The sequence below is a fragment of the Podarcis melisellensis genome, assembly GCF_964234715.1.
Source record: "Podarcis melisellensis genome assembly, chromosome: 9".
In the NCBI taxonomy this organism is placed as follows: Eukaryota; Metazoa; Chordata; class Lepidosauria; order Squamata; family Lacertidae; genus Podarcis; species Podarcis melisellensis.
Window position 1 is genome coordinate 63,362,075 of NC_138541.1, and position 15,471 is coordinate 63,377,545.

At 40.6% G+C, this 15,471-nt stretch overlaps 1 protein-coding gene across 4 annotated transcripts in view; it reads right to left on the reverse strand.

Annotated features, from left to right (window-relative positions):
- Positions 1–5,399: 5,399 nt before the first annotated feature.
- PCDH7 (protocadherin 7) overlaps positions 5,400–15,471 on the reverse strand; it is a 420,082-nt gene continuing 410,010 nt past the window's right edge. For 3 of the 4 annotated variants that reach the window (XM_081924374.1, XM_081924373.1, XM_081924372.1), the window contains exon 3: positions 5,400–9,862. In XM_081924374.1, coding sequence (XP_081780500.1) covers positions 9,483–9,862 — 380 coding nt within the window. In that variant the 3' untranslated portion in view covers positions 5,400–9,482. The remainder of the gene's footprint in view (positions 9,863–15,471) is intronic. The other variant, XM_081924377.1, reaches the window with a different exon arrangement.

Consider the following 15,471-nt stretch of genomic DNA (forward strand, 5'->3'; position numbering starts at 1 on the left):
GACAACCACATGGTGTACAGGTGGGGTTTGTGCTGTTTACTGCTGCAGGGATCCTTCCTGCAAGTTTTGGCAATAGTTTTTGAAATGCTGTTGATTTGTGCTTTTTGCATGTCTGGTGATGGGAACTGTTTAATGATTTTGAAGTAATTGTGTGTTAGAAAGCTGCTTTGTGCGGCAGTAGCACAAGAAAAAGAGTGACACTTGCATCCTGGCTTCAACATGTCAAAACTCACCATTTGAGGCTGCCAAATGTGGGAGACTGTGTAACCTGCTTTGGGATGCAGAACTGTGACTATCAACTAAACTAAAACATGGCTTATACTATAAACTAAACTAAACTGAAGCAAGGCTTAGTGAAGCAGTAGAAAAACTGTAAAGGAGCAAAGCAGACATGATGTCTTCTGTAGGAGTCTGCATGCTTGCTTGTTCCTGCAAAGCCATGGTTGGCTTGGGTCCCCAGATGTTGTTGGACTACAACTCCCATCATCCCTGAGCTCTGTCCTTGCTAGCTAGGGATTATGGCAGTTGTAGGCCAAAAACATCTGGGGACCCAAGGTTAAGAAAGGCTGGCTTAGAGCATGAGTAGGTAAACTAAGGCCCAGGGACCAGATCCGGCCCAATCACCTTCTAAATCTGACCCGAGGACGGTCCAGGATGTTTTTACATGAGTAGAATGTGTGCTTTTATTTAAAATGAATCTCTGGGTTATTTGTGGGGCATAGGAATTCGTTCATCTCCCCCCCCCCCCCAAGGTCTGAGGGACAGTGGACCAGCCTCCTGATGAAAAAGTTTGCTGACCCCTGGCTTAGAGAGTTATGTTTGAACCAAGTCAGTTTCTTGCAATACTTACAACTTTTTGTGATCATTCAGCCCCATTCTAACTTATCTGCAACTTGTAGGGAACAATGGGGCAATGGCTGCTGATTTCAGCAATGACTCTCTGTTTTCTCTGTGTGCTTTTATTCATAGACAGCTTGGTACACATTAGCAGTGACAGGGAACAAAAAACAAGTTTGATGTCTGGAAGATACCTATGAGGATTCAAGCATGGGGACAGATGGGTACCAAGTCTCCATCATCATGGGGCATCATACAAGTCAGCAAGAGAAATGATGTGGTGAGTCATGCATTTTATTTTTGCCTAGAAATAGATGGAACTGGCATTTGCAACAGATTAGCTCTGTTTAAAATGAACCAATGCTAGAATTTACGGGCAAATAGGATGTTCTGATAAGCCTGAAGAGTTACTTTGCTAATTTTACATTTAGTTAAACACGTGGAGGTTTGCACATTGCAGCTTAAAATAAAGTTTCCAGAGATTGTTTATCAGAAATAAAACTTTCAGATCTGCAACACCAGCAGAGCCAGGTTGTTGCTAAAACATGCAGAGGATTTCACCTTTCTAGTTAAAAGAGTGGTTATTATTTGAATTAAGAGTTGAAAAAGAAAAAAAAGAAAATAACATTACATATCAGCACATTACTGCCCCTGGTTTCAGTGTTTAGCCCCACCTGCAAAGGAGGTGGATTAGTTGTAAATTAATACAATATTTCAGAATGGTTGCTGTTTATATAACATGGATATAAGACATACACCATAATCTACTGTTTCCATGTTTTTTTGTCACAGAGGTGACTGGTGTATGCCTTGATTTTTCACTTTTTTACCCAACATTCATTCTTCTGTGTCTTCTTCACAACTCTGGGAGGGCTCTGGGATGGTTCTAGAGGTCTCTGGCTTCCTTCCCAAAGCCTAGTTAGTGCTTTCCCAGCTTTGGGGAAAAGCTGGGAGGGCTCTAGGAGCCTTCCAGAGCCTCGTGCCTTCTTCCCATGCCCTGTAACTTGCTTATCTGCTTTTAGAAAGGCAGCATGAGGACTGGCCAAGGGGCATCAACAAGGCAGTGTGTGGCTTGCAGGTTTTGGGTCAAAGTACTATTATGCCCCATTTTGCATGAAGAGTTGGACCACCCTGCTCTAGAGATTACACCCTTGAACAGAGCGTCAGCAGAGGAAAGGAGTGTTTAACTTATCTCCCATTTCCTCCCCACAATTCTCCAATCTGCTTTCCTACTCAAATATGAGGATCTTTCTCTCTCTCTTCCTTCTCAAGGAGTGGAGAAACCAGCCATATTTTGGGTGCAAAAATGGAAGGAAGAGACAGGATTCTGCAAATCCCCTCCCAGTCTCCTGCTCAAAGTTGCAGCATACTACTGGCAGAGTACCACATGTAGCCTGATTTTTAGGGGAAATAAATGAAGGTCTCTTTTTCTGTCACTGACATGCACCCGGAACATATTTCTTGGATGTTCTTATGTGATGCCAAAAAAAGGTTTGATGATGATGATGATATTTCTCAGAAACATATCTGCACATCTGGAATTATCTCTGCTTCTCTGATGTGCTAATTAATCTTATTCCCTCTAGCAAGGCTACGTTTCAGTAAGTCAGCACCATGAGGGGGCAGGAGGGTCTTCTCTGCTGAAGGCTATGGACTGGCTTTCCTTTTGTGTGCTTTGTCTTCCGTACCCAACAGTGGGACCCAGCTGTGCAGGCAGCTTGCTGGATCACAGCTATTTTAACACTGGCCATTTCAGACCCCTGCAGGCATCTCTGAAGTTCTGAGCTTTTGCTCTGATCTAATAAAAGGACCTCTACATATAATGTGATTTGCAGATCTAAGCAAAGGGGGCTTGCTTATTCGGAGCTGATGAGAAATTGAGCATCAGTTCAAATTTTAGCAAGATTTTGAAACGTATATTTTTGAAAATTTCTGAAAAAGTTTAAAAGTAATAATCTCAGAAAATACTTAAGTTTTTTTAAAAAGAGCTAAGCCTTTGGCTATGTTGGTTTATTTTTAGGACCCTGGTGGAGCCTTCCCAAAGCTGTGAAGAAGGCATATAAGAATGATTGTTTCTTATATGGAAACAGTAGGTTAGGGTGGCTGCCTTATATCCATGTTATATAAACAGCAACCATTCTAGAATCTTGTATTAATTTTTAGGGGAAGGGTATTAAATAACAGCTTGACGAGTTCAGTACCTCTGCCGCATTCACCCTGCCTATTCTGGAACAGGATAGCTTGACCACAGCAAACGCTTGAACATTTATCCAATGTAAATAGGGACAGCCTATTCCATATCCTCCAGCATTTCTCCAATGAAAACAGGGACATCCTAAGGAAAAGCAGAACATTCTGGTATCAAATCAGACACTGGGACGGCTTCTGTAAATCTGGGACTGTCCCTGGAAAATAGGGACACTTTCATGATCTGCCATAGTAGTTCAGTTATTGGTAATTTCAATGTTCTATTACCGCAATGCACTGCGGGGCTTCCCTTGTATTTGGTCTGGAAACTGCAGTTAGTGCAGAATGCACAGCAAAAATACTGACAAAAGTGAGACCCTGTCAGCATATTCCACTCTTGTTCAATGATCTTCCTCGTGCCAAATTCAAGGTGTTAAAAGCCTTTGGTAGCTTGGGGCTAGTTTACTTGAAGGATCGCCTTTTGCATCTCCATTTGCATCCACCCAACTGTTTCAGTCTGCAGAACTGGCGCTTTTACAAGTGCCATGCAATGTTCATTCTGCACTTCAAAGGAATCGGTCATTTAGTTTGGCAGCAGTTAACACCTTCATACTGTTTTCAATGCCTGTTAAAAAAAACCCATTGTTTTGGCATTGTGTGTGTGTGTGTGTGTGTGTGTGTATGTATGTATGCATGTATGAGACAACATTCCTTTGGAAAGAAGGGTGGGATATAGATTTAATAGTTAAGATCAACAGATTTAATTTTATTTATGTTCTGATAACATTACTATGTCCATATGTTTTCATGTCTGTATTTTCTTATGAACATCATTTTATGCAAACTGCTTAGAGAGGTTTGTCTTGTTTTTATCAAGCAGTACATATATCTTATTTAATTTATTAAAATACTGAAACCAACTGCGCTGTGGCAAGAAAATGCAGTCTTCCATCTCCTACCGGTGAATAGATTGCTGCAACCCACAACGTGGTGGCAGAAAGGGTCTACTGGAAAGGGTTTTGACCAAGAAATGTTTTTTTGGGAAATCGGCTTGTTTATTTCCACTTCTTGTTGCTGGACTTCTAGGCAGGCAGGTACACAATGCAAATCTCAGGGGCCCAAGCCTGAAGTACAGCTCAGTTGATAGAGAGCATGACAGTCTTAATCTTAGGATTGTGGTGACAAAGAGATAAACAATGATGCAACTTTCTGAAGACATCTGAAAGCAGCCCTGTGTCGGGAAGTTTTGAATGCTTGATGTTCAGTTGTGCTTTTATATTATGTTGGAAGCCTCCCAGAGTGACTGTGGCTACCCAGTCAGATGGGTGGGATATAATGAATAAACTGTTGTTGGCATACCCTCCAAGTGTCCCTATTTTCTAGGGACATCCCTGATTTAGAGATGCTGTCCCGGTTTCTGATTTGATCTCAGGATGTCCCACTTTTCCTTAGGATGGCCCTATTTCCAGTGGAGAAATGTTGGAGGGTATGGAGTTATCCGACCCCCAAGCTATCTGAAAGGATAGGGAAGTTTTTTTAAAAAATGTTTTATTATGTTTTTATATATGTTGGAAGCTGCGCAGAGTGGCTGGGGCACCCCAGTAAGATGTGTGGGGTATAAATAGTAAAATTGTCGTTATGGAATGGAACGTCCCTATTTTCATCAGAGAAATGTTGGAGGGTATGCTGCTGTTGTTGTTATTGTTGTTCTTCTAAGGTGCTATATAAAGACAAGGTTCACTCCTAGGAAGAGTGAAGCTCTTTCTCCCACAGAAAATACTTTTGTACACAGTTTTTCAGAGTGTGTTGGAGGACGAGAGTGTCGCCACATCTGCAGTTGGCATATGAAGAGAAACAGTGATGGTGAAGTATTGCATGAGTGAAGACAGGTGCAATGGGCATTGTCAGAAGTGAAGTGAGAAGGGAAAATCATCCATGTAACAAGCTTTGGTGCATCCTCATAATCATGTTTATGATCCCCTAAGTCAAAGTGAGGAAACTCAATAAGGTCACTTGCCAGCCATGCTCAGAGAACAGTGACTCTTGATTGATGGAAGCAAGGGAAGAACTACTTTGTTCTTAATAGATTACTCTAGGCTTAAAAGCCTAGGAAGTTCACTGATGAGCAATTTCAATATGAGCACATTATTTGGGATAGAATGGAGGGATGGAATAAGATTGAGATGCATTTCTTATTGGGTGATAACACACCTTTTAACCTTATATGTGTGCAACTGGTTTATCATATGAATCGCATATAATTAGAAGAATATCTGTAAGCAGTTAATCCACAATAGCACCACCTTTTCCATATTCCTGGCTTTACACGTGAATGCATTTTCTTTCGTATTCCACGTAGAAAGCACACAAATGGGTGACCATTTGAACATGTTATATTTTAATTTGCAGAGACAAAAATGACAAGCAATTTATTTACATAAAACTGTACAAAAGCAAATTAAATTATGCAAAATCTTTCATAAATAGAGGTGGACTAGCGTTGAATACATTTTTGCCATGTTTCTTTTTTTTTTAGCATAGTTGCGTGCATAGTGACTCATAATAAACAATGATAAGTTGTTCTCTGCTTCACTATCAACATCCAAGTTGCAGAACAATAGTCAATGATTAATATTACAAACAGATCGTAACCACACTGAATGTAAGTGCTTCGAAATTCAGGACAAGAAATGTCTGAAAGTGTACCCCAGGTAGCTGAAAAATGATTCCTTCTTCCTTATACTATGCTCTTCAGGCAACTGCTCAACATTAATGTTGGGATGAGGTTTGTCTCTACCATTGTCCATCTCCTTTCTTTCAGCGATTAAGGAAACAGTGGATCTTTTATCAGTGATGGAATATAAGCAAAACTGTTATATTCTTCAACTCTTCCAATGCTGTAAAAGTCTTTTAGTGATGGCTGCATTTATGGTAGCTTCATTTTGCCCCCTCTCTTCATTTTCCTACATCTTTGTGTTTTTTTTCTATGTGACAACTCCCCAGGGTAGTCTTTCAGCCAAGCACCTTCAATCTCTCCTTTGAGTTCTTCCCCTACAGAAAAATAGCATCTACCTTGTTTTCTGAAACTCAGGCAGCAGGCCAGTCAGAAATTAGATTGACTAAATATTAGCATAACTGGAGGTTGGAATGAGCATTAGAGTTTAGACTGAAGTTAATACGACATTTTCTAATTCGTATAAAGTTATATAAGTGATGCGTCAATCTCTAAATGTGTCCAATGTAAAAGACATGCACAGTTTCTTTCAGCTTCTTGTGAAATTAAAAAGCAAACAATAGGAGTCGTCTCATGAAATGAAAACAAAAAAAACTGCTAAAAGGATTTTTTTTCAAAAAGCAATAAATCAACAGTTTTCTACCAAACAGACTCATAACATCTTGCTACTGAGACAAATATAGTACTTTTTTTTCCTCTCAGTTAACAAACGTCCTATTCCAAAAGCAGATTCTTGTTTTTAATAATGAATTATATTTAAGACTGGTCCATTATCTGAGTTTGGTAGAAGGCATTTTTTAAATATATCATCTTTTATTTCTCAGAAAATAAACATGGTTAAATATACAGGTTCAAAAAATGTGGGAATAGCCCATAAATTTTTAGTGTCCAACCCCAACCACCATGTTTACCATAACAACAGGTATAAAAGGCACAGTTGCATATTTTGCATTCACTCTAAAAATTTTCACTTTCATTTTATTATTATTATTATTTTTTACAAAAGCACTCTATATATGGAGTGTCACCAGATTTAGCTAATTTCAAATGGGGAAAAAACCACAAAAATATATTTGTGTCTCATGCTGGGTCATAAGAAGCAATTGACTATGGTTTGATGGCTAGGTTTTACTAGAATTACTGCAAATACATACAAGTACACTGTATTTTTTGTTATCCCTTTGTGCCCTTCTTAGCTCTGTGAATAAAAAGGTAATTTCCTCAATCACAAGATTCACTTGTATTTAGCGCACAAAATGGGGAGTGATTTCTGATCCAGTTAATCCTGAAGGCCTTCTCTTATCTGTATTGGCTTTCCAGAAAAGTTAAAAAGAAAGATAGTTTGTTTAGATCTGCCTTATCTAATGGTTCTCAAGCGGATATTCAATATATAAGGGTTTTATTTTTAAAAATAGTTCTCTTGACCAGTGAGGTGGTATGATTGCATTTTCTGTGGAAACCTGCAAGAAATGTGTAAGTTTGAATGTAAATGAGAAGCCTTTTATCCTTGGCAGATACTGAAAGGTTATACAATGCAGTAACCGATTTAATCAGTCTTCTAACGAAGTCAAATTTGCATCTCTGAATTTTCTCTTTAAAAAGCAACTATGCATTAGAATGATCAATCACTCCTAACCTCTTTTTAATTTTTTCCCCTTTATAATATGTGCCCATTTGTAACTGCTACACAAAAAAACTAATTTCAAAATAAAATACAAAAAAGTAAGGAAGATGTACAATAAAACGGGCACTTTGCTATAGAAAGTTGAAAAGACAAAAGTTGTGATGAATTTGTACCAGTTGTTCAGCTCACATTTCCGACTGTTTAATATTATACTCTATGTCATATTTTTTTAAAAGCAATAAACTACCCAAGCTATCTTGTCACTACAATCTACTAGAACCATCTAGTCATGCTTTAATGCCAAGTTAAACAACCAGAGGGGCTGGTTTCTGTCTTTGCACCCCTTCTCAAGCTGTCCCCACTGCATCGACCGATTGTCAGTTTGATTCGAATGTCCAAGCTCAGCCATTCTTTATTACTACAACATTATCAATACAGAACTAGTTCAGATTCTACACACTCTGTAACTCCTTATTGCACAAAATATATCTGGTCCATTTTCCTATCCACTTTATATATAGTGCAAACTATGAGAGCTGTCACAGCCCAGAGCTCTGCACCATCATGATCAGGTTTGGATTTATTTATTTTTTGAAGCTTGTCACAAGCAAAACTTGTTTTTGCACAGAGCATGTCGGTGGTGACATCACTCAAGACTACCAGTCGCCTTGAGTCTCAACATTGGTTTTATATTGCACAGGACTCAGCTTAAATGCACTTGTGTATTAAGAAAACCTGCATAATACCTTTGCCAAGAGCAAATGATTAACCTGGAACACTGATAATCGAAGGTTTAGCATCCACTCTCAACAAAGATGATGCCATACTTGACTTGAAGCATGTTTTTCCTTCCCGCTGCCTTTGTTTTTGCTCTTTTTTTCACATTTCCCTCTCAACGTGTTTTTGGAGCTCATCCTGAATGGATATGAAACCTTCTAAGGAACGAACCCTGGAACGGGAGCATCTTTTTACTATATGTAGCTTATGATGTGCCATGCTGTCACCAGCTAGCTCGTGTGACCAGTTCCTCTGGGGATTCAGCTAAAATCCATTTTGAAACGGCTACGTCATCTGGGTTGCGGCATAGATTGCTGTGCAAAATGTGTGTGGAAAATACGCTTACGTGTTTGTGTGCGTCTGTGTCAGATTTCCTAAGCCCAAGACCAATGAGCAATTCTCCGGATCCACAGTTTTTTCTTTGGCCTTTTAGTTACTGCGGTCATCCAAGCTAAATGCCGGTCTTGTAAAAATGACACCAATATAGCAGTTTATCCTTAGGACGCCATGTTGTTTATGCTGAAGTTTAAAATGCCACAGAAAGAGAGGAAGAGAAAGAGGAGGAGGATAATGTCAGAGAGTATGAAAGTACAGGCAGAGATAGTAGTTATGGATAAAACTGAACAGTTCATGACTATAGGGAAACATGTCATATTTGGGATTATAATCTCAGACTGAATATGTTTTCTGCTCTTTCCAGCCACGCAACAGGATTAAAGCCGAGATCTTCAAAAAGTGCTTCTTTCAAAGAAAAAGAAAAACCATCCCCGTTATATGTTTAATTTTGAATGGTTTCTGGAGGCATATCTCTGATGGAAACCAGCAATATTCAGATGGTATCCCGGGAAAATTATACGTATGTAATAATTCTCTCACACACCCCTCGACTTGCAAACAAGCCAGATAACCACCAAATGATAACCCGAGTGGCTTAAGCAATGCTTCAGCAGTGGGGGGGGGGGGCGGGGAAGGGATGAGGGACAACAGTTCCTGTAGTTCTTTTCAATTTCAGACTTGTTACCTTGAAAGGAATTTACAACCATAAATTTAGGAAAATAAAGATTGGTGAGCAGGGAATTAGGCATGCAGGAACAACAATGGTTTCTACATTGTACAGTATAGTCAGGCAGACAGGATACGCAAATGCCTGGCATGGAGGCAGAAGTGGCAGGCCAAGCTCTTGTCTCTTTGGTAGCCCCCTCATTTTCAATGGACTTTCCTTTATTTTTGAGTTAAAATCATTTTGATTCATAGGTGTTTTTTTTTTTTGCCTTTTATCCCCTTCCAATACATGAGAGAACCGTATTGTTGCTTCTTTGCCGCCTAAAGGTAAACTTCTCTTCTAGTTAAAGTGTTGACAGGAGATGGCTTGTATTCCCCTGTCTGTGTGAGGGGAATATCCTCTGGGTTGGCTTCCTCACGTTTGCTGAAACTAGCTGCACTGAAGGTCTCATAGGATGAGGTCAACTTTTTATTAAGGAGGTTTCTGTTGCGGTCACCCATCAGGGAGGCTTCTCCATTGGCCAGCTTCTCTTGACTGCCCCGTTCATCAACAGGCATGAAAGTGGAGAGTTTTGGCTGGCTCTTCTGCTTCCTTTCGGGTGAAGTGCGGACAGGCATCCAGCACGAGTCTGAATGGCCGTATTCATCACATTCCCGAGTGCACTTCCCAGTCAGGGCTACATCTGGCAAAGGTCTTGAATCTGTAAACAAAGAACAAGAAGGGAAGCTTTAAGTTTTGGTTCTCGAGTGCCAGCCAAGAATGAAAATATTTTTTAGGAGTTGGTTTTGCATTGTCAATTTGTTTCCTTGAATAAAATACAACACAAGTATCTACAGATATCCCCTTGAGATACACTGCTAGTGTTAGGATGACTTCTTTGACTTTCATTGGAGTTCATCAGATGCTTCGCTGAGGAGGAACTGTTACATTTGTCTACCATTTCAACTTGGGCACAATCTACAGTAATAACCCAGGGATGTGTGAGACTTTCCTCAGCTATTTTGGGCGTCTCATCAAAATTCATTCCGATTCTTTCAAAGCTCTGTGGACGTTCTGACTGAGATGGCACACTCATTTTCTCTTCCATTTTTAGTGCATGTACAATTTTGATTAAAATAAATAAATAAATTCAGTGGTTCCAATGCACACAGAGTGTTAAGATGTGCTCACGGAACTTGGACCAATCAGGAGGCTATAGTATTCTCTTCAAATTGGGGACATTTCAGAATTCAGCTTGCACATAGGGAATCTCCAGGGACCTCAGTGTATGCCTGGCACCCATGTAGTTATGGACAATAGTTTTGTTAGGAATGGAAAACCTCTAACCGCTGGGCCAGATTCTGCCTGAAGAGACTGGAATCCTGATCAATATGAGTGTGAGACATTTTTAAAGGTCTCATTCACCTTTTTTTTAAAGCCTACTTTCCATGGGTCAGTGGGGATGTAATCTTGGGGAGGATAGCATATGGGAAGCAAAGAGCCAATTCTCTTTTCTCTGCATGCTGCCACCCATGTGATGAATATAGGGCTATGTAGTTTTAATTAAGAACTAAGGAGGGTTGAACTAGAACCCACGGTCAAAGTTTAGATGCTAGTGTGACTGGGCAACTGGATTTTTTTCCGCATCTCTAGCTTTTTCTGCAGCCACCTGACAATTAGAAATGGCTTAAACCAGGGGTGCCCAATTTTTTTTCAGAGGGCCAGATTTGATGAAGTGAGCATGCATGAGGGTCAACCTCAAGTTGTTGAGCTTTTCATAAATACATTTTTTGTAGAATTTCCCCCCAAAGTGGTTGAGGTTTTTTAGGATTTTACCACAGGACATACTGCCAGAGAGGCCAGATTAAATTGACCAGTGGTCTGGACCAGGCCCCCGAAGAAATGGACTTTGGACATGCCTGGCTTAAACAAAATGAGAGAAAACAGCCAAATAACTTAATTAATTGGACAAATAACACAATGCAAAACCTTCCTTTGAATTATTAAAATATATGGCTTTTATCTTGCAAAGACTGGTGGCCGTTTTGAACAATTTTTAAACATCTACTCCCAGATTGGTCTTAATCCGCATCTGTGGCGATCTCCTGAGGAATGGATTAATCCCTCAGTCTTAGTTAAAGTGAGGGATGCATCCACCACTCTGGAGATATTGACACAGAATATCAATTCAATTCAAGGTGATATTGTAGAACAGAATGGTAGACTATGTGGAACTAATTGTTCAAGAACAAGATCAATGTAGGCCAGTCCGATGTAAATGGTAACAGCCATTCAACTGTCTATACAATTAAATGCGCACAAGTCTTTACAAGATTCCAAACTGTTTGCGTATGGTGCGTTAAAAATAGAGAGAGCAATAAGAAATGGTTAGGAGCACACAAACAACAGCTCTAAGCGATGACGATGATTTGCATTTGCAAAAAACAACAACAACAAACCCCTCTATGTGTTTATGTAGCCTCTGACTGTAGGAGTGTTACATGATTGGAAAGTGTTTTGTGAGTGTTATGTCATTTTATGAGATTGACTCTTGATCTGACGATATACCTACACATCTTTCAGTTAATTCAGCTGAGGGCACCTCAGAGGAAAGGGGGCAGCTAAGTCTGTTTAACAGATTGCCCCATCCTGCAGACCAGATTTTGAGTCTGTGCAGAGGCGGAAGGGGCAAGAGATTCACTGGACACTGCCTTGTTCCCCCTGTTCTGATTGTTCTTTCCATCCATACAAAAATATATGTGTGCGTGTGTGTACCTACACAACCACTTTCATCTCACACAGGACAGAATGTCCCTTCTAAAATTATTCCTTTCATGATATGGACAATCTAAAAGCAATAGTATCTTATTCATATGCAAATCTATCTCTATTTAAATGCACTAAATTGACCAAGATTTCTTTAATCAGGTAACAGTCCTAATTGCAGCTGAATGCTAATTTAGACGTTAGATTAACACACACACACCCGGTAACATACAAAATATATGTTGTTGTACTCGGTTTCCAATCTTTCTTCTGAATTTTAATGTGTTTCATTTTAGCTGCCCTTCTGTTTCATTAAAGGAAACACTTTATTCTCTGTTAATTGCATTTCTTTGGCCACATGGGTAGGAAACTAGATATTTGTGCAGATAACAGCAAAGCCTATCTAGTGGGCCAAATAAGAATAGATGTGGGTGCAGGTTCACGGAATCATTCCTTACTTGTACAGCAAATGTACACAGCATTGTACATAAAGTCACAGAAATGTAGAGTTGAAAGGAACACCCCCTGCAAAGCAGGAATCAAATTCACAAATTCACCCTTAATCAGCTCCAGTTAGATGCAACATGGTTGTGTGCATAGAAGTAGTGATCCTGGGTAGAAATGTGCATACCCATCAGTAGAGTCACCAACCCTCTCTAGCGGTCTTCAATTGAACATAACTGCATTAATTGTAAAGGTAAAAGGTAAAGGACCCCTGGATGGTTAAGCCCAGTCAAAGGCAACTATGGGGTTGCGGCGCTCATCTCGTTTTCAGGCCGAGGGAGCTGGCATTCGTCCACAGACAGCTTTCCGGGTCATGTGGCCAGCATGACTAAACTGCTTCTGGCTCAACGGAACACCGTGATGGAAACCAGAGTGCATGGAAACGCTGTTTACCTTCCAGTCACAGCAGTACCTATTTATCTACTTGTGCTGGTGTGCTTTCAAACAGCTAGGTTGGCAGGAGCTGGGACAGAGCAACAGGAGCTCACCCCATCGTGTGGATTTGAACCGCCAATCTTCCAACTGGCAAGCCCAAGAGGCTCAGTGGTTTAGACCACAATGCCACCCGCTCCCCTGGATCAATTGTATGTGAGGTTCTCAACCTAGCAATGGATGAATAGTCTGGGGCCTCTTTCAGTATAACCAGTTTCCCAACTGGATTAGTGTAATCAAGTTTAAAAGGCAAGCTCTGATCACAGCAGTGTGATAGCAGCATGGTAACTGAGCAAAGGAAGCAGCAGCTTTGGTCAGGAAGTAGAACATGTCTCCCCCAAACCATCCAAAGATATGGATCTGAGGCCTGACCCTAACGCGATTGTGGACTATCCATGCATATGCACAGCTATTATTGCATTACAATAAACTAAACAAAAAGGACATCAAGGTGTTGTTTTTTAACAAACTCACTACTTGGTACTCAGTCGCTTTCACACAGCAGAGTAGAAATTGGGTCCCTGCAAGAATATGAATCCCGCTCCATCTTAACTACCAGTTCAGAAGCAAGTAACAGGTACAGAACAGGTGATGGGTATCGCAATAGGACATGCCAGCACTCCATTTTATGGCATGGAAGTGGGTGTGTTTTGGCCTACTGCCTTTCATCCTCTGCCCAATGACATAATACTATAAGACTCTGTTCACCAGGGCTATAATCAGCTCTATGAATGCTTTTCCTGTGTCCATTTTCCTTTTTTGGTGGCAATGTACCTATTTTTCACTCCATAAGACGCATTTTTTCCTCCTAAAAAGTAAGGGGAAATGTCTGTGGTTCTTATGGAGTGAATGTGTGGTCGATCACTGGCTCCCTTTCTGGCTCCACCCCCTTGCCCAGGCCTCCATTGTTGAATATTCTGCAGATGGAGGCTGTTTGTTTCCCCAGTGACATGTCACTGGCTGATTCAATTATCTGTCTGGAAACTGTAGAAATGGATCCCTTTCCTTTCCTAAAGAAGCTGCAGAACTGTGAGATGAACCCCATAAAAACAGGATTTTTTTCCCTTTGCAAAGTAAGCTCAACAACTTTGAGCTGATCCTCAAAAATAAAAATAAAAAATGAGGCTTTTCCCCTTTGCAAAAGAAGCTGCACAACTTTGAGCTGATCCTCAAAAAAATAAATAAATAAAATGGGCCTTTTCCCCTTTGCAAAAAAAGCTGCACAACTATGAGCTGATCCCCCCCAAAAACGGGGCTTTCCCCCTTTCCTCCTCTAAAAACTAGGTGTGTCTTATGGTCAGGTGTGTCTTATGGAGCAAAAAATATGGTACCTCTTTTTTTAGTGTTATTAACTATCACTCTCCTATGGTGGGGGTGGGAAACCTTTTTCAGGGTGAAGGAAGTTTAGGATGGAGAGGACCCAATGCAAAAGTGTGCCGAGCGATGTCACACACAAAATGTCAGCCGCTTCTACTCACGTTCAGACACATACACCAAAACAAAAATACATACACCTCCACTCTTTTCAAGGACATATTCCAGCATAGATAAAACAGTCAAAGACCAGGACCTGTATTGTGTGTAGCCTGAGGAGGTAAGAAGGTCTAGGGCAGTGATGGCCAAACTTGGCCCTCCAGCTGTTTTGGGACTATAATTCCCATCATCCCTGACCACTGGTCCTGTTAGCTAGGGATGATGGGAGCTGTAGTCCCAAAACAGCTGGAGGGCCAAGTTTGGCCATCACTGGTCTAGGGAGAGGGACAGCTGAGGGCCTTATAGGGAAGGCACATTTAGTCTCTGGCTCTGAGGTCCGCACTGCTAGCATATACAAAGAGCACACCCTCCATATGTCCCTATTTTCCAGGGACAGTCCTGGATTTACAGAAACCATCCCAGTTTCTGATTCGATCCCGGAATGTCTCGCTTTTCCTTAGGACATCCCTATTTTCATCAGAGAAATGTTGGAGAGTATGGAGTTATCTGACCCCTGAGCCATCTGAAGGCAGTCCCGCATAAGGAAGTTTTAAAAATGTTTAATGTTTTATTATGTTTTTATATATGTTGGGAGCCACTCAGAGTGGCTGGGGTGACCCAGTCAGATGGGCAACATTAAAATTGTTGTTGAATAGGACGTCCATATTTTCATCAGAGAAATGTTGGAGGGTATGGGAGAGAGAGACATTAGCTCAGACTCTAGGTTCATTCATCTATACTTGTGGCTTGACAGTACTTTAAGTTCCTGCTGCTGCTTCATCTTTTCCCTTTTCTTTTGGAAGTTTGGCTTTCCAAGGGCTTTTGAATTCAGATTTTTTGCTGAGACACTGACAGCTTTGTTCTTCTTCCTCAGTGATGGATAACAGATATATTGACATTTGTCAGCCCTTCTAGTCTTAAACCGCTGTGGCTAGGGAGTGGTATACAGTATGCCGAGAACATAACAGGAAAGCACTGCTGTTCATCATAGTAAACCTGGAATTACTTTCAGACTCCCCAAAGGTAAGAAGCAGGGATAATAATTTATTACTCAGGCACACATGATGCTCTTTGATTTTTAAGCAGGCAAATCCTCTTAGTGATTTTTTGAGAACAAGGCAAAACACATCCCTGCCATTACTCCGCCTCTTAATA